At 40.6% G+C, this 18,142-nt stretch overlaps 1 protein-coding gene across 4 annotated transcripts in view; it reads right to left on the bottom strand.

The window, feature by feature from the left end:
- The window catches only part of col17a1b (collagen, type XVII, alpha 1b), a 35,541-nt gene extending 22,729 nt beyond the window's left edge, over positions 1 to 12,812 (bottom strand). For 2 of the 4 annotated variants that reach the window (XM_089012270.1, XM_089012271.1), the window contains exons 1-9: positions 12,492 to 12,812; positions 9,393 to 9,490; positions 5,903 to 5,944; positions 5,631 to 5,747; positions 4,109 to 4,384; positions 3,956 to 4,012; positions 2,764 to 2,799; positions 2,602 to 2,652; positions 17 to 172 (exon numbers count right to left, since the gene is read on the bottom strand). In XM_089012270.1, the coding sequence (XP_088868396.1) occupies positions 17 to 172; positions 2,602 to 2,652; positions 2,764 to 2,799; positions 3,956 to 4,012; positions 4,109 to 4,384; positions 5,631 to 5,747; positions 5,903 to 5,944; positions 9,393 to 9,426 (769 nt within the window). In that variant the 5' untranslated portion in view covers positions 9,427 to 9,490; positions 12,492 to 12,812. Of the gene's footprint in view, positions 1 to 16; positions 173 to 2,601; positions 2,653 to 2,763; positions 2,800 to 3,955; positions 4,013 to 4,108; positions 4,385 to 5,630; positions 5,748 to 5,902; positions 5,945 to 8,098; positions 8,175 to 9,392; positions 9,491 to 12,491 lie in introns of those variants that run through there. The other 2 variants (XM_089012273.1, XM_089012272.1) reach the window with 2 other exon arrangements.
- Between the last annotated feature and the right edge of the window lie 5,330 nt (positions 12,813 to 18,142).

The following is an 18,142-nucleotide window of genomic DNA, read 5'->3' as shown; positions in this document are numbered from 1 at the left end:
AATAAGGGTCACATACCCGACTGTGAGGCCCGAGAGGTCACCGAGATGGTCTGAGTCTCCACGCTTGCCTTCTTGGGGCCGCTCATGAGGGCCGAAGTGCTGCTAGCGCGGACAGGGCTGGAGCTGCTGGAGCGAACCTTCAGCAGCTTCTTCACGTCGTCTAGCTCCGCCCCTTGAGGAAGGCATAGTAATACAGTAAAGTCTCGTTATATCGATATCGGATATATCGAGAGTCCCGGTTATATCGCTACTATTTCTATGTACGCACGGAGAAAATTACATGCAAACAGGGTCGGATATATCGATAGTCCCGGTTATATCGATATTTTTTCGGACTCCCTTGAATATCGATATAACGAGACTTTACTGTACATGTCATTCTTCGCGGAGGATAAAGAACGTATGACAGTGATTTGTTACATTGTCTGTTTACATGCGTTGCTCCGCCATTTGTGTTCAAAAATTGGTCGCTTAAGAGATGATAATATATATAATACATTTTTTTGCACCTGTAATGGGCAGCTTTTTCACAGCCCCGCTTTATTCAGCGGGAAGGTTGGTGCTGTTGGACAGTCTGCGGCTAGATGGATGCAAGCCTTGAGGAGCTGACGCGGATATGGAAGTGTCGCGGCTTGGAATTGAAGCAGATTTACAGTATGTGGGACAATCTCTTTTTGCCAATGGATGCTATAGCTTCATGTTTGCTTTTCGGTTTATGAACGTTAAATTTATGAAAATTTTACCTTGGCATACAAATACTGATGAAAGCGGACACTGCATTCCATCAAGCCATCAACGACTATCACAAAGGTAAATAAAATGACTTTATTATACAGTACAGTTTATTTATTTAATTATAATACCATAGCACATTTATTATGCATAAAATAAGGTATATTTTGTGTAGTTCTAAGGCTTAGAAAATTAGAAAAATATGTTTTATGGGGACCTGGGAACAGATTATTCTCATTTTAATGGTTTCCTATGGGAAATTATTTTTTGGGATACACACTTTGCACCTTACACACTTTGTCTGGGAACCAATTAAGTTCGTAAACCAAGGTATCACTGTACTTTAAAAAAAATGTCATTACAAATTGCGTTGAGAGCTGCTGGAGATCCTGCAAAGCATTTAATTTTCCTCTTGAAGTTTAACAACAGAACACTCCTCCCGAACAAATAGGAAGCAGCTGGGAAATTGGACACCCGGCCCATGTGGGGTGAAGTCTTGCCAAAAACCGCACCGACTGCCTCTTTTGCGTGTCTGCCTCGGCTTGGAATAGGCGGAGTTTGCTGTTTTTATCGTGATTTTAAGTTTGCGGTGCTTTACCCTGGCGTGCCTCTCACGCCAAGTTTGTTTCTCAAATCCTGAGCCGAAACTACAATTGAGATACTTTTAGCTCTTTTAACATGGAAATATATATTTTTTATGATTATTTTTCTGATTATTTGGTTTGTACTAAATTTCTCGGGTGGGTGAAGATCAAAAGCCATTTTCAAGCAATGATACAGACACTGTCTCACACAGAAATACGTATGTGTAAGCTCTCAGTCATACAGGAGTGGTCCATCGATGAAAAGGTTTCTTCAGCCATCATCTGTACTTCTTTTAAGGTGTCGGATGTTTCGCTTCTTATCCAAAAAGCTTCGTCAGCGAACTAAAATCTTTTGCTGGTAGTTTCGGCCCATATATATCCCTACTGTCCAGACGTGGTGGTGCCGGACTATGCTATGATTGGTCCCTGCTCTCAGGTGCAGGGGGAGCAGAGGACTACTCCCTACGGCTACACTGATTACTTCTATTGTCCTGAACTGATTATTTCTATTGTCCTGCCCGAGTATGGGGTCTACGACAGGCCTGATTGCCCCATTTGATCTGGTATCACCTCATCAGCATAACTAAGCCTATGTTGCCCGAAGAAGTCAGTTGTAGGAACTATCAAATTGAACCTCACCCCACCATGGCGATTTAATGAAGGGTTTTGCTGTTTTATGAAAATAGCTTCATTTACTCCCCTTTCAAACCATATATTTTCTTTCGCTAAGATTTTAACCTCATTGTCGTCAAATGAGTGGTTGCTAGTTTTTAGGTGCATATGTACCGCCGATTGAGGCCCACTAGTATTATCCCTGCGATGTTGATAAAGTCTTTTTTTTTGAGAATTTGTTTAGTCTCCCCAATGTATTGTTCTTTACAATTTTCATTTTGACAACTGCAGCTATTGACTTCAATGCAGCAGGGGGCGTGATGACTGAAGAGGAGGATATGAGGAAACAGTGAGTCAGTTGTCCCAGCGCCGTTGCCAAATCTGCACACGAAGCAGCACATTGCAAAGAAAACCCGCAATCAAGCCCATCTGAACGCCAGACTGGATATTACGCTGATGGGGGCGCAGCCACGTGTTTTCGATCTCAATATAAACACGCACGTGAGAAATGCAGGAATGTCATTGGCGGGTCTCATCACCATACAAAAAAAAAAAAAAAAATGTGACTACAAATTACCCTGAAAATCATCCACGAGATCCTTCCAGTCAAATAAAGACGCTTTTGTTACTTTATAATTCGTTACGTAACCAACAAAAGCACAGCTCAACTCACATCTGCCGGCCGTGGGAGAGGCGCTTTGCAGACGGGCTCGGATCTCGCTTTCTGGGCAGCGACAGTGGAACAAAGAAGATCCAGATTACACTTTTCTTTTAAAGGGAACACATTTCAACATGCAGGTGTTGGGGGGGGGGGGGGGATAAATACAGTACGTACCTCTGCTTTCGCTTCTCCCTCTGGAGCTGCCGGAGCCTGGAAAGTCCGCAAAATAAAAGCCAAATGATGATATTGTTATGATTGAATTAGCATCACTGATAGCGATGATGTAAATTTTGACCTCCGGCAATTATATTCTCTCGTGATTTGGGTTTTTGTGACCAAATCCACCACAATACAATACAATACAATAAAAATACAATACAATACATATTGATTTATATAGCGCTTTAACAACAGCTGAAGCTGTAACAAAGCGCTAACATAGACAATTATCCTATACAGTGATACCTTGGCTTACGAACTTAATTGGCTCCCAGAGTGTGTAAGGTGAAAAGTGTGTATCCCAAAAATTAATTTCCTATAGGAAACCATTAAAATGAGAATAATCCGTTCCCAGGTCCCCATAAATCATAATTTTCAACTAAATAAGCCTCAAAACTACACACAATATACGTTATTTGATGTATAATAAATGTGCTATGGTATTATAATTAAAGAAATAAACTATACTATATAATAAAGTCATTTTATTTACCTTTGTGATGGTCGTTGATGGCTTGATGGAATGGATTGGCCGCTTTCATCAGCATTAAACACTTGATGAGGAATGTAACCTTCTTCTTTCACTATCTTGAGGAATGATCCCTTGTAGGTGCTTTGTCTGTGATAATTTTATCTAGTTCCTCATCAATTGTGTTCTATTTATCTAGGTTGCAGTCTACACTCTGTCAAAGTTGAAACTCTGTCACTGTCATCTGCCTGTCTCTTTAATGTTTAAACCCCACCTTCCCTCACTGCTGCCTTCTTGACCAATCACGTGGCTTTAACCGAAGACTGGGGGCGGGGAATAGAGGACAAAAACAGTCGGCTGCCTATTTGTTATTAGAAGAACGGGCTCGTTCGTGAACAACACATCACTCATTGAGGCAGCTCCGTGTACGAAAAAAAGTTCGTATGCCAAGGTAAAAATTTCACAAATTAAGCATTCGTAAATCAAAAAGTTTGTAAGCCAAGGGGTTCATAAAGCGAGGTATCACTGTACTTGGTTCCAAGACACAATGTTGAAGAAGCATTAGGAGCTCTGATTAGACAAAAAAGTCTTGTGTGACATATAAGTTGTGCCTGAGTAGCACCTTATGCCATTTTACGGTCCACTGGAAAGCTTTTAATGTGTAAAAAAAATACTTACAATAGATTCCATAATCTTTGCGTGAGAATTCCGGCGAAGAATTCGCACTGGAACTCCCTGGAAGAAACACAATAGAGCAGCACAAGCATAAACGGTGTCCTTAAGCGGCTTCCTTCTCCACCGCCGTGCCAACTTGTTGAACGACAAACTCACCCTCGTAACCTCCAGAGCGGCCGGACCCCGCGTGCTTCCTGTCCGAGGGGGCGGTGGAGGTGGCCTGCGTTCTTTTGCCGCCGCCCGAAGAGCTGACCTTGGTCACCGAGCTGAGGAGGTAGCTGCTTCCCGCTCCTCCGCCAACGCCGGCTCCGCCGCTACCGTAGCCGTCGCCGTCCAGGTAGCCGCTTGCGCCGTCGCCGACTCTGATGGCATCTCCTCCCATGTAAACCCCCGAGGAGGAGCTGTAGCTACCGCTGCTCATACCCACTGAAGCTGCCGAGATACGGAGATGAATTTCAATGGCGGTGAATTTGCATCATAAGCATAAAAATACAGCATTTTCCGGTATATAACGCGCACCCAAAAGCCTTGATTTTCTTCAAAAGACGACCCTGTGCCTTATATCCGGTGCACCTTATATGTGAAGTCATATTCAGCCACAACAGGTCTGGCAATTACTGCCAGCAGCCACAGACTCCATTGTAGAAGAAGTATTGCTTTAAATGTACAGTGATACCTCGGTTTACGAACCCCTTGGCTTACGAACTTTTCGGTTTACGAACGTTAAATTTATGAAAATTTTACCTTGGCATACGAACTATTTTTCGTGATACACACGGAGCTGCCACAATGAGTGATGTGTCGTTCGCAAACGAGCCCGTTCTCCTAATAAGAAAATGGTGGCCTCTATTCCCCGCCCCTAGTCTTCAGTTAAAGCCACGTGATTGGTCAAGAACGCAGCAGTGAGGGGAGGTGGTTTGAACATTAAAGAGACAGGCAGACGACAGAGAGTGAGAAAACACACACACGAAAGGGAGACGACAGAGCTTGAAACAAAAAAACAAAAGTGGAAAAAAAACAAAAGTGAAATGGTGAGAAAATGGATAAAAAACTGTGAAATTTGGACTCGTTTCAACTTTGATAGTTGAAAGGCAGAGTGTAGACTGCAAGGTTAAAATATCCCATCAATCAGGCTCCAAAAATAACCCTCACAAGCCATCTGTACACTTGATGCAAAAAGCTATCAACCCAGCTAAACAGAACACAATTGATGAGGAACTAGATAGAATCATCGCAGAGAAAGCACCTACAAGGGATCATTCCTCAAGATGGCGGAAGGTTACGTTCCTCGTCAAGTGTTTAATGCTGATGAAAGCGGCAACTCCATTCCATCAAGCCATGGACGACCATCACAACAGGTAAATAAAACGACTATTATACAGTACAGTTTATTTCTTATGTATATTATTGCTCAACAGTGTTACGTCTGCAACTCGTTTGCGACTTTTGCGATATCGACCAATCACACGGGCCGAAATTCCAACTTTTGACCACTCACAGTAGGTTTCTCCATGTTCAACCAAAATAAATAAATGAGAGTCCTGTAATGTTCTTTGTGAAATGAATGTTCTACAGCTGGAGAAGTTTAACATCACATTGGTCAGAATCCCCAGTCGACACCAGAACGATTCGCGGAACATTTCCTCATTTCACTCTCATTGGCGCAATAGAAACTCACAAGAAGTGAAGTAAGTCGTACTGCTCTTCTGGGTTAAGATGTTCTTCTCCAAGGCTCCTCCTCCACCTCCACCGCTAGAACTGGCCATGTTCCTGTGACTCGATGCGCCGGTTCCCTCTAGCAACCAGAAGACACACAGTGCAAAACACGCGAGCGGCCATTACTCATCGAGCACTTCCCACCGAGTTGCACGCTTGTAATTACTCCGTTTCCCCCCTTGACTTCAACGTCAACCATTAAAGCCAGCGCAACCGTGGAACGGAGACACTCACTTGGCGGCAGGGACGTCAATCTCCCGGTGGACTCCGTGACAACTGATGGCATAAAAGGAAAAATGATTAGTTTGTGAATAATCCAAAGGAGGTCTTGTCCATAGTAGCATGTGTTTATTTAAACAATTGATGCTAACCCCTGCTTGAGCCACTGTCGACTGAGCAGGTGCCTGATGATTATTTCTAAAATCCATTAGTGAGTGTGCTGGAATGTAGTTTAAGTCCTTTTAATTGGGCGTTAGCCACTAAAGGTGACACAATAGACGAGGAACTAGATAAAATGATCACAGAGAAAGCACCTACAAGGGATTATTCCTCAAGATGGTGAAAGAAGAAGGCTACGTTCCTCATCAAGTGTTTAATGCTCAGGAAACCGGCCACTCCATTCCATCAAGCCATCAACGACCATCACAAAGGTAAATAAAACCACTTTATTATACTGTACAGTTTATTTCTTTAAATATAATACCGTAGCACATTTATTATACATAAAATAAGGTATATTTTGTGTAGTTTTAAGGCTTAGAAAATTAGAAAGTAGACATTTATGAAGACCTGGGAACGAATTATTCTCATTTGAATGGTTTCCTATGGGAAATTAATTTCTGGGATACACACTTTTTGCCTTACACACTGTCCAATTAAGTTCGTAAGCCAAGGTATCACTGTACATGGTTATTTTCTTTTGTGTGTTTGGTGTATATGAGCGCATTTACTTCCTGGATGTGATCATTAATAATGACAATGATCATACCAAGGAAAGAGCTTGACTTGTTTGAAACGTCATCCTATCTCCCTGTTTCTTGACCCCCTCCACCTTCCTTCCTCTCCTCCTCTTGCAGACTTTTATGGACTTGTACGTTTGGCCGTCAAGCCTGGAAACTAACGGCGAACATACTTTAGCCGTTAACCACTTTGGAACGTCTGCCAACAAGCCTTCCAGACGCCAAGCCCAGTGTCCATTTGTTAACTCTTTTTAGGGTTTGGCTTCCTCACACACTTGTAAGTGTTGTTTTGTTGTTTTTTTTTTTGGGGTACCCTTTCCCTTTTAAGAATGTTGCTTCAAACTGAGCTTAACCGACTGTAGGTGATTATATTTAGATGTTATTTTTAGAAAAGTATGATCTGACGTACTGTGCCCACTTGTAGCTTATCACCAGATGGGACTTGACCTCATACGTTGATGATCAAAGCTACTGCAATGTACAAAGATGGCCAAGAGGGTTTAAAATGTGAGACGGGGGGGGGGCGCGGTGGAAGGTTGGGAAATTTGAAAGGTGAGACTTTAGAGAAGTTGAACGCATGCAAAAATGATAGTCAGTCCAAGACAAAAGCGCCCGAGAAAAGGTGCCAGGGCTGTAAAAACTTCAGACAACGACACCATTTTTTTTGTTTCCGAACTGACATCAGAAAAATGTTTTTTAGCATCTAAAATACCCAAAACAGGCATGCTGATATTTTTAGTCAAATGCAAAACAACAATTAAAATGTGTTTAAGTGTCCCAAAACTACTTCAAAATGACCCCGGAAATGGCAAGAGTTCCCGCCGAAATTTCAAGAGGTCCCGCCCCCTTGTTCGTGACGTCACGCCAGGACGTCTCACCTTGCTCTAGAATCAAAACAATGGCTCCAGATTCGGAGAAGATGCTTTCGTGTTACTCATCCAGTTATGAATATGATTCAAATAGTTCTGAAGAGGAAAGCATAAATGTTTGCAATCGATTAAAGAATTTATTCCATGCCATTTTGAGGTATCTAGGGGAGGGAAATGTAGCACCAAAAAAGAGGCAGAAAATGGCGACAAAGGAATTGGTAAAATGTTCATAAATTTCACGCTCGTAAACAGAAAAGTTCGTAAGCCAAGGGGTTCGTAAACCGAGGTATCACTGTATCTTTGTTGTAGCGACTCATTTGACCCGTAAAAAATATCTACTTCAAGTCTTTGGTGAGCGGAATATTCACTAAGTCATGGCAGGGATTTTCACCAGAAGTTTTAGCTTCCAGCTAGTTCGCACGCTAAAAGACTTTCAGGGGAAAGGTGAAAGGACTTGTCTTGGGCATCAAGTCCTCACTTGGGAATTTAAATAACGACATTGTAGCATTCTGGAATTGGAGCATTCAGGGGGGTGCGTGGTTAGCTAGCCTTACTACAGACTGTAAAAGTCGAAAGAGGCCTAGTCATAATAAGTAACTCACAATTGTGGTGGATAAATGATTGATGTGGACAAAAGTTCTCGAGTTCTTACGTCAGCAGGCCTCGTTTTAGCCTTTCCTGCGAAGATTAAGAAAACTGAGTTGGCAACAACTATTTTAACTCATTCACTGCCAGACCATGTGAAAAAAAGGTGTCCACGACAGTGCCAGGGTTTTTGTCATCGTCACTTGAATTTGAGGATCCAAAGCACATTGAGTTTTAGGACTACATCAACATCCAATGATCCAATGCAGCGTAAGAAACCTTAGACTGTTAATTGTTAAGTTAATTGTTGAGTTAGTTGTTTTTTGTTCCTCTTTTCCTCGACGGCGACTTGTTTGTCGCGTTGTCGCCTTGTAGTTTTTTCTGGGTTTTCTCAGTGACTTTTTTGTCCCCCGGTGTTGAGTTGGTCCATTTCATTCATTTACAAGCATGTATTACTTGATTTATTTTTTGTTATCTATTTGCTAGCTATTAGCTATCTCGCCAGCTAGCTAGCTATCTATTAATTATATAGCTATCTAGCTGGCTCTCCATTAATTATGTAGTTAGCTAGCTCACTAGATATTAGCTATATAGCTAGCTAGCTTTCGATCTATTTCAGTTACTTCGGGGTTGAGTGAACGCCGGCTGCCGCTGCTCACCCACAGAAAAACTTATTCTGTGACTGTAAAGTGACCTCGAGAGTTTTTAAAGGCGCTTATGAATGAAATGTATTAATTGTTATTATTAATATTATTATTATTATTATTATTTCCTAAATTAGATGTACTGGAGTTATCTGAGATTGAAATGGGGGCAACTGTACAAAATACAAAACAATATACATATTGATTTCTGTAGAGAGCGCCTTAACAACAGCTGAAGCTGGAACAAAGCGCTAACATATAGAAAATGGAAATTCTGCCCACTTGTGGAATAGAAGAAAAAGAAAACATTGACAGAGGTCCGACCAGCGCTTTATCGGCACTCAAGCATGGAAAAAAAAAATCAAGAATGGTGCTCTACGTCATATTTTCATATTTTCATATTTCCCGAATAAATTTGTGAATAGCAGTGAATAAGTTAACATTGTATTTCTATAGTTTAGCATAACAAATAACTTATCGCAAAATGGATATGAAAATTTATATTGTATTTCCTCTACAAACATTCCCTGGACAAACTTTGGAGCAGATAATTTCTATTTCCATAGGGGGAAAAAAATGTCTTTTCCGAATGTAAACAAATTGGTTGCGCTTGTCCTCAGAGGTTCCACTGTATCGTATGACACGATGAACACTTAAGAAACCTCACCCCTTTCGTCTGCCAGTCGCGTTAGCTCGTCCATCCCATTTTATCTGCTGACAGGATGGCAGCACAGCGATGACCGCGCTTCAGGTTTCCGACTGTGCCTGCGCGACAACCGTTGTTATGTGTCTAAACGCGGTGAAATGGCAACTGGGCTATAAAAATGATAATCCAATGAGAAAGGGGTGGGTGGGGGGAGAGGGGAGAGAAACCACAAGAATATCACAAGATTCAAAAGTCGAGGATGAGGAACGTCACGAGGTGGGCATGGAACTGATGTTTTCATTGGAATTGTCATGCCACTTATTGCTCTAAGTTTTGTTTCTTTCAAACGTGGAGAAGTCTAGTTCTACCCGTTTAGGCATGAGGAAGGAACTAACATCCCTCTAGGAAAATGTTCATCGCATTTTAGTGCTGAAAAAAAGCCATTTGCCGCTGCTGCAAAAAGCCAAAACCTCAAGTCTATTCTAAAAGATGGACTGTGGCGGACCACAAGGATCAAATCTAAGTACATTTAGTTTGTAATTTTGATTTTAATGATACCGCTTTAATGTGAAAGCATTTTCATTTGATTCTTCTGCTGTGTGTTTTAATGTTGAAACTCTTAACAATCAGACAATGGATGATAAAAATACCGTATTTTCCTGTATATAAGGTCGTCATCACTTTTTTGTTTCCTAACTGACATCAGAAAAACGTTTTATAGCATTTAAAATACCCAAAACACGCAGTATGATATTTTTATTCAAATGCAAAACACCAATAAAAAATGACTTAAAGTGTCCAAAATCTGCAAAAAAAAATGAACCCGGAAGTGAGCAGTTTCAGAAAGTCCCGCCCCCAGTTGGAGACATCGCGCCAAGACGTCTTGCATTGCTGGAGAATCAAAACAATGGCTTCAGATTCGGAGAATATGCTTTCTTGTTACACATCCAGTTATGAATATGATTCAAATAGTTCTGAAGAGGAAAGCATAACTGTTTGCAATCGATTAAAGAATTTATTCCGTGCCATTTTGAGGCAACATTGGGGGGAAATGGATCACCAAAAAAGAGACAGAAAATGGCGACAAAGCTCCCGTGAGGAATGAATCGGCCCGTTTCCACAGGCTGATAAATTCCTTACATGGAGCTTGGTCACCCTCTTCTGGCGGCTTTTTGGTGCAACACGAGGTTTTCAGACCAAACAAGGATTGACGTGATGGAAGGACTGCTACAATGTGTCCTCCTTTTCAGTCAGGGGCGTTCCTTCAGTGACGTCACGTACAGACTCGTCACCAACTCAAAAATAAGACTTCCCGGAATATTCAGCACAAGTCTTAAAAGGTAAAATATAGCTATATGCGGTGGAATCTTTGTAAAATACGCTCAGTAGAAGTCATTTGAAGCCATTTTACAAATTATGGACACAACTTGTCCGGAGACGTCGGTTGTCCTTTAAGTAGTCATGCTAAAATTTTCGAGAACCAATGCGGTTTGAAGTAAAAGACGCCAAGTATACATTAGGACTGGGCGGGCCTCCTGGATAACTGTTTATACTTTTCAGGGGCCAAAAATGTCACATGCCAGGCTGTAAACGCCAAATGTCAAGGGTATAAAAGCAACATATTTGAAGGATCAAGCCCTTTTTTCATACAAATACTAATCATGCCCATATTTGTCCTTGAACACAACACATATTAGCTTCCGAGAAATGTTTCACCATAAAGCCATTTGAATAGCTAGCTGGTAGAACACAAAATTGCGTGAGAGCCACATCATTGTCCCCAACAAAAGGCTTAAAAAGCCAGATGCAAGCCACCAACCACACCCTGAAGATATTTAATATTTCCAACACTTTTCCACCCATTTTCTCAATCTGGCAGAATCATGTGATTCTTACTGTTTTTTTTTTCCTTCCCCTTCCAATGCTGACCAGACTCTTCACATTTTAAAGAATCCACATCTTAAATTCCTTTAAAGGACAACCGACACCTCCGGACAAGTTGTGTCCATAATTTGTATAATCACTTCAAATGACTTCTACTGAGCGTATTTTACAAAGATTCCACCACATATAGCTATATTTTATGTTTTAAGACTCGCGCTGAATATTCAGGAAGTGTTGTTTTTGAGTTGGTGACGAGTCCGTACGTGACGTCACTAAAGGAACGCCCTTGACCGAAAAAAAAAGGCATATTGTAGCAGTCCTTCCATCACGTCAATGTATTTTGATGTACTTGTTTGGTCTGAAAACCTTGTGTTGCACCCAAAAGCTGCCAGAAGAGGGCGTCCAAGCTCCATATAAGGAATTTATCAGCCTGTCGAAACGGAGGTAGCCACAGGAGGTCGCCATTTTGTGCCTCTTTTTGGGTGAGACATTTCCCCCCAATGTTGCCTCAAAATGGCACGGAATAAATTATTGAATCGATTGCAAACATGTATGCTTTCCTCTTCAGAACTATTTGAATCTTATTCATAACTGGATGTGTAACAAGAAAACATATTCTCCCAATCTAAAGCCATTGTTTTGATTCTCCAGCAATGCAAGACGTCTTGGCGTGACGTCACGAACTGGGGGCGGGACTTCGCAGCTCAATTTTTTTGCAAATTTTGGACAATAAATTATTTTTATCTGTGTTTTGCATTTGAATAAAAATTTCATACTGCGTGTTTTGGGTATTTTAGATGCTATAAAACGTTTTTCTGATGTCAGTTAAGAAACAAAAAAGTGACGTCGGTTGTCCTTTAAGTCACATAGTAGCCTGTTTAACTTCACCCCATAACCTGGAAATATAAATAACATAAAAGAAAGATTGCTGTCACAGTAAAGTAGCCTCAGTGGTTCAGAGGTCATGTGCTGGAATATATTTAGAAGAAATGCAAATAGCTCTGGAAAGAGCACGGATATCTATCCTGGTGATCGTGGTAACAGACTCGGTTTACCATGAGCAAAAAAAAAAAAAAAACGCCATCCAAGATGATTTTTTTTATCCAATTCATGTGCGAAGCGCAGGCAGCAAAAGCACTTAAAAAAACCACGTGATAGAGCTTCACGCATGTTTAAATATAAAAAAGTAGCAAAAACGCACTTTTAAAAAACGATTTCCAGTGTTTGTGTTCATACCTCCAGCCAACGGAGTCAATCAAGTCCACCCCCGTCCGCGCGTGGAGCTCCTTCGGGGAGGGGGTGCGAATAAGCCACCGACTGTGATGTTCCTAAAAAAAGAAAAGCACTCCTCGGTTCTTGTTGTAGACTTTTTTTCTTGTTGTTGTTGCCCAAGTAAAGTCGCAAATGAGATTTGCGGGCAGCGGTCCCGGCCGCGCCCCTCGGCAGGGCAGGTGGAGAGAAGTCCGTAGCTGTAAAGTCCCACCGCCGGAATGGACGCGTGAACGCGTCCGTCTGTAAACGTGAAAACAGTGAAGTGAAGTGAAGTGAAAACTCCTCCTGCGATTCTAAAGCCACAACTGCTTCCCAAATGTTTTTTTTTTCATTGGGAAAGGGGTGGGAACCTTTTTTTTTCGTTTCTTTTATTAGTGTGGAGGTCGATTGTGTGGAGAAAGAACACTCATCCTGTTGCAGCTGGATCGCATCTGCTGCACACGTTGCTTGGACAGTAAATAATTGGCATGCAAGTTTGTGGTTTTGCAGCCACTGTTATTACACTGAATGTTTTACTGTGCTGCGATTTATCACGTACAGTAGACGCAGAGTATTTTGAAGAAGACACCGAAGCATGTGAACATTTTTTTGTTGTTGTTGCACAAAGCCTGGTTTGAGACGATTTGACGATTAGCTTAGCTTCACGGCAAATCCAAACAAAACCAAAAAAGTAGACATTTATAGGCTACATTGGAGATAATAAAAAGAGCTCTAAAGTCAACACACTGCATTCAAATTCCACGTTTTGGTGACATTGAAAAAAAAATAATTTTTCCACTTGAATGAATGAGGTCAAAACGAAAATAATAATTAACCCATTAACTGCCAGACGTGCAAAAAAATGTGTCCAATCCAGTGCCAAGGTTTTTGTCATTGTCACACGAATTCCAGGACCTACAGAATATTAAGTTTTAGGACTACATAAACATTCAGCATTGTGTAAGAAACCTTGGACTCTCTTCTTTCATCAGAAAAAAAGGTTAATTCCTAAATTATATAGGTCTGGAGTTATATGAGCTTGAAATGAGGGCCTCTGTCCAAAATACAATGCAATACATACATATTGGTTTAGATAGCACTTTAATAACAGTCGAAGCTGGAACCAAGCGCTAACAAGCGGGAAATGTTTGTGGAAAACAAAAACAAAAATGGAAAGAGGTCTGACCAGCGCTTTAGGAAGAACTGTTACATTGTCTTTCATCAGAAAAAATGAGTTAATTTCTAAATTATATGGATCTGGAGTTATATGCGCTTGAAATGAGGGCAGCAGTCCAAAATACAATGTAATACAGTACATACATGTTGGTTAGGGACATGGGAACGGATTATTCTCATTTTAATGGGCGTTAGCCATTAAAGGTGACACAGGAACTAGATAAAATTATCACAGAGAAAGCACCTACAAGGGATTATTCCTCAAGATGGTGAAAGAAGAAGGCTACGTTCCTCATCAAGTGTTTAATGCTGAGGAAACTGGCCACTCCATTCCATCAAGCCATCAACGACCATCACAAAGGTAAATAAAACCACTTTATTATACTGTACAGTTTATTTCTTTAAATATAATACCGTAGCACATTTATTATACATAAAATAAGGTATATTTTGTGTCGTTTTAAGGCTTAGAAAATTAGAAAGTAGACATTTATGAAGACCTGGGAACGAATTATTCTCATTTGAATGGTTTCCTATGGGAAATTAATTTTTGGGATACACACTTTTCGCCTTACACACATTCTGGGAACCAATTAAGTTCGTAAGCCAAGGTATCACTGTATTACTGAATACAAAATAAAATAACGGATTCTTCTTGATCACCATTTTGTGAATAAAACTATTTTGTGTAAGGCTTCCTACTGTTGGAAGGAACCGACATTTTTTTTTGGTTTAAATCTATCCAGTGAGGAGCCATTCGACCCAGTGGGATCCCTGAACCACCACGCCCATTCGGCATTGACCTCCGCCCACCCGCATGACTCACGGCGAGCGTGACTCGGTTCTGCTCCGCTGACAGAAAACAAATGGCCCTGAGGACAGTGAGCAAGCGGCAAGGGAAGGAGGGAAATGGGGGCATATTAGGGGGTGGTCTCCACTCACATCCATGTGCAAGCTTGTATAGTCAAGCCAAATCAAATAGGAAAGGGAATACTGTAGATTGAAAAAAAAGGAAGGATTCCATGACTATGGGAAAAAAAATTGGGAATGTTGATTTTTTTTCCCCAGCAGACAATTCGGATACAACATGTTTGTGCTCAACATTAGTGATAAAACAAAACGAGCAGTTTAGCTTGGTAGTCAAGTCTAAATGTTCAATGCGCTTTAGCTAACGAACTTTTCGCTTTACGCTTTACATTAAATTTGCGAGAATATAATCTCGGCATACGAACTAGATTTCGGCGGATGAACCAACCCATACAGCGGCTACTTTTCCACACCCCCTTTGTTAGAGCGCAGACATAGTTTGTTATCGAGTGGAGTACTTTTGCTATTATGGGACGGAAAAAGACCCCACTACAGGCTAGTGTTGAGCCAAAGAAGACACAAAAGAAAATTAGAAGGAGAATCATCGAAAAACACGAAAAAAAAAGGTGTGCGTTTGGATTAACGAAAACAGCTAGCAGGGGACTGTGCGAGTGAGGGTATTATCGCAAAGAAAGCACGGCCACTTCATTCGGATATCAAGAGGCAACTACATCAACGACCATCACAAAGGTAAATAAAATGACTTTATTATACAGTGACGTTTATTTCTTTAATTATAATACCATAACACAATTATTATACATAAAATAAGGTATGTTTTGTGTAGTTTTAAAGCTTATTTAGTAGAAAATGAGGTTTTATGGGGAACTGGGAACGGATTATTCTCATTTTTAATGGTTTCCTATGGAAAATGAATGTTTGGAAGACATACGTTTCGCCTTACGCGCACTTTCTGGGAACCAATTAAGTTCGTAAGCTGAGGTATCACTGTTGAATGAAAAAAATAAGGATTCCATGACCATGGGGAAAAATTGGGAAGCAGACAATTTGGATAGAACATGCTTGTGTTCATCATTAGTGATAAAACAAAATGAGCAGTTTAGCTTGGTATAAACAAATTCAGGTCCAAAAGTTCAATGCGAGGGAATGATTACTTCATTATTGCACATCTTACACAAGCAATAGAATATGTAAACACTGATTATGCACCAGAAGGGCCGCGTTCACTCACACAAGAAATATTTAGATGGTGACAAGCATTTTTTTAGTTTATCTTTAAGCTCGTTTGAACTGTAAATGAAGATTTTCTTTTCTGTCAAAAAATTAAAAATAATAATGAAAATAATAATAATAATAATAATAAATGTCATTTATAAGCGCCTTTCAAAACACTCAAGGTCACTTTAAAGTCACAGGATAATTTTTTCTGTGGATGAGCAGCGGCAGCCACACACGCCAGCGTTCACTCAACCCGGAAATAACTCAAATAGATAGAAAGCTAGCCAACTAATAGATAGCCAACAGATAGATAGCTAGATAACCAGCCAGCTAGACAGCTAATAGATAGCCACCTAGACAGCCAGCCAGCTAATAGATAGCCGACAGATAGCTAGCGAGATAGCTAGCCAGCCTGAAAGCTACATAGCTAATATACAGCCAGCGTTATAGCCAGCCATCCAATAGATAGCTAGCCAGATAGCCATAAATATCCTGTGACTGTAAAGTGTCCTTGAAAGTTTTGAAAGGCGCTTATAAATAAAATGTATTATTATTATTATATATAGCTAATAGCTAGCCAACTAGATAGCTAGCTGGATATATTAGATAGCAAATAGATAGCTAGAAGATTGAGTGAATGATGCGCGCGGCGCCTTTCAAAGCATCCAAGGATACTTTACAATTAAAAGAACAATAAACACAGGAAGAATAAAACCATAAATGAAATAATAAATAATAAAAAGAGCTAATTAAAATGGCTGCCATTATTCACTCTGTACTGTACGGTATTATATGATTCACCATTGTGAAAAGTCAATCCAAGCAAATTGAGAGATCTTGAGATTTGTTTTAATTTCATGTTTTTAAAAACAAACTAGAGAGAAATATGATCCATTTGGACAGCAAAGTTGGCTCCCTGCTCTACTTTATGCACAACAACAACAACAAGACAGACACAAGACACAACTAGTCCACACCGAGAAGTGGCGCCCACACATGTCCCCCACAAAAAGCAGACATTATCGCTCACTCTTCACCATGATTTAAAATTAGAACAGATCCCATCCCTCTATCATAACTGTGGCTTATTTTGACACGTCCTCACTCTCACGGAGTCTATTGAAAAACGCATCCGATGACATTTCCATGCCACATTTTGGAAACAACACCAAAACAATGTTGATGTAAATGTTGTTTATCTGGTGAAACTGTTTCCGCACTTTATAGACAATAAAAGTAAGAAATTACCCAGACAGGAGCTTCTCTGTTCATATCCCAGACAGTGTGCCAATTGCTGGATTTGGAACTGAATCACGCTCAATCACATGAGAGAACATTGAAAATACAGTGATACCTCGGTTTACGAACCCCTTGGCTTACGAACTTTTCAATTTACGAACGCTACATTGATCAAAATTTTACCTTGGCATACGAACTTCTTTCATACACGCATCTGCCTCAATGAGTGATGTGTCTTTCGTGAACGAGCCCGTTCTTCTAACAACAAAATGGCAGCCGACTGTTTTTGTCCTCTATTCCCCGCCCCCGGTTAAAGCCACATGATTGGTCAAGAACACAGTGAGGGGCGGGTGGTTTAAACATTAAAGAGACAGGCAGACGACAGTGAGAGAGTTTCAACTTTGATAGTTCAAAGGCAGAGTGTAGACTGCAAGGTTAAAATATCCCATCAATCAGGCTCCACAAACAACCCGCGCAAGCCATCTGTACACTTGATGCAAAAAGCTATCAACGCAGCTAAACAGAACACAATTGATGCGGAACTAGATAAAATTAGCGCAGAGAAAGCACCTACAAGGGATCATTCCTCAAGATGGTGAAAGAAGGTTACGTTCCTCATCAAGTGTTTAATGCCGATGAAACCGATCACTCCATTCCATCAAGCCATCAACGACCATCACAAAGGTAAATAAAACGACTTTATTATACAGTAGTTTACTTCTTTAATTATAATACCATAGCACATTTATTATCCATAAAATAAGGTATATTTTGTGTCGTTTTAAGGCTTAGATAATTATGTTTTATGGGGACCTGGGAATGGATTATTCTCATTTTAATGGTTTCCTATGGGAAATTAATTTTTGGGATACACTTTTCACCTTACACACACTGTCTGGTAACCAATTACGTTCGTAAGCCAAGATATCACTGTACAGTATCATAAAAGTGATAAATGGTTGAACGCCAACATTCAAAAGATGCTTTGGATGCCTGTGCAAGGCATTTTTTATGGTTGCTCATGACACTCTCACCTGTTTTGGATGAAAAGTTGGCATGCTGACTCATATCTCACATGCGTTCGAGATTCTTGATCGCCACGTTTGCCTCACTTTGGCTCAAAAACATCCAACCAGTGCCTGAAAGTAAACGTTCAAATGTTGAGTGCGTTTTCA

This window comes from Hippocampus bargibanti, linkage group LG13 (assembly GCF_051943395.1).
Source record: "Hippocampus bargibanti isolate YZ-2025 linkage group LG13, ASM5194339v1, whole genome shotgun sequence".
NCBI lineage: Eukaryota > Metazoa > Chordata > Actinopteri > Syngnathiformes > Syngnathidae > Hippocampus > Hippocampus bargibanti.
The sequence above is the reverse complement of the archived record's forward strand: the minus strand, read 5'-3'. Positions and strand labels throughout refer to the sequence as shown.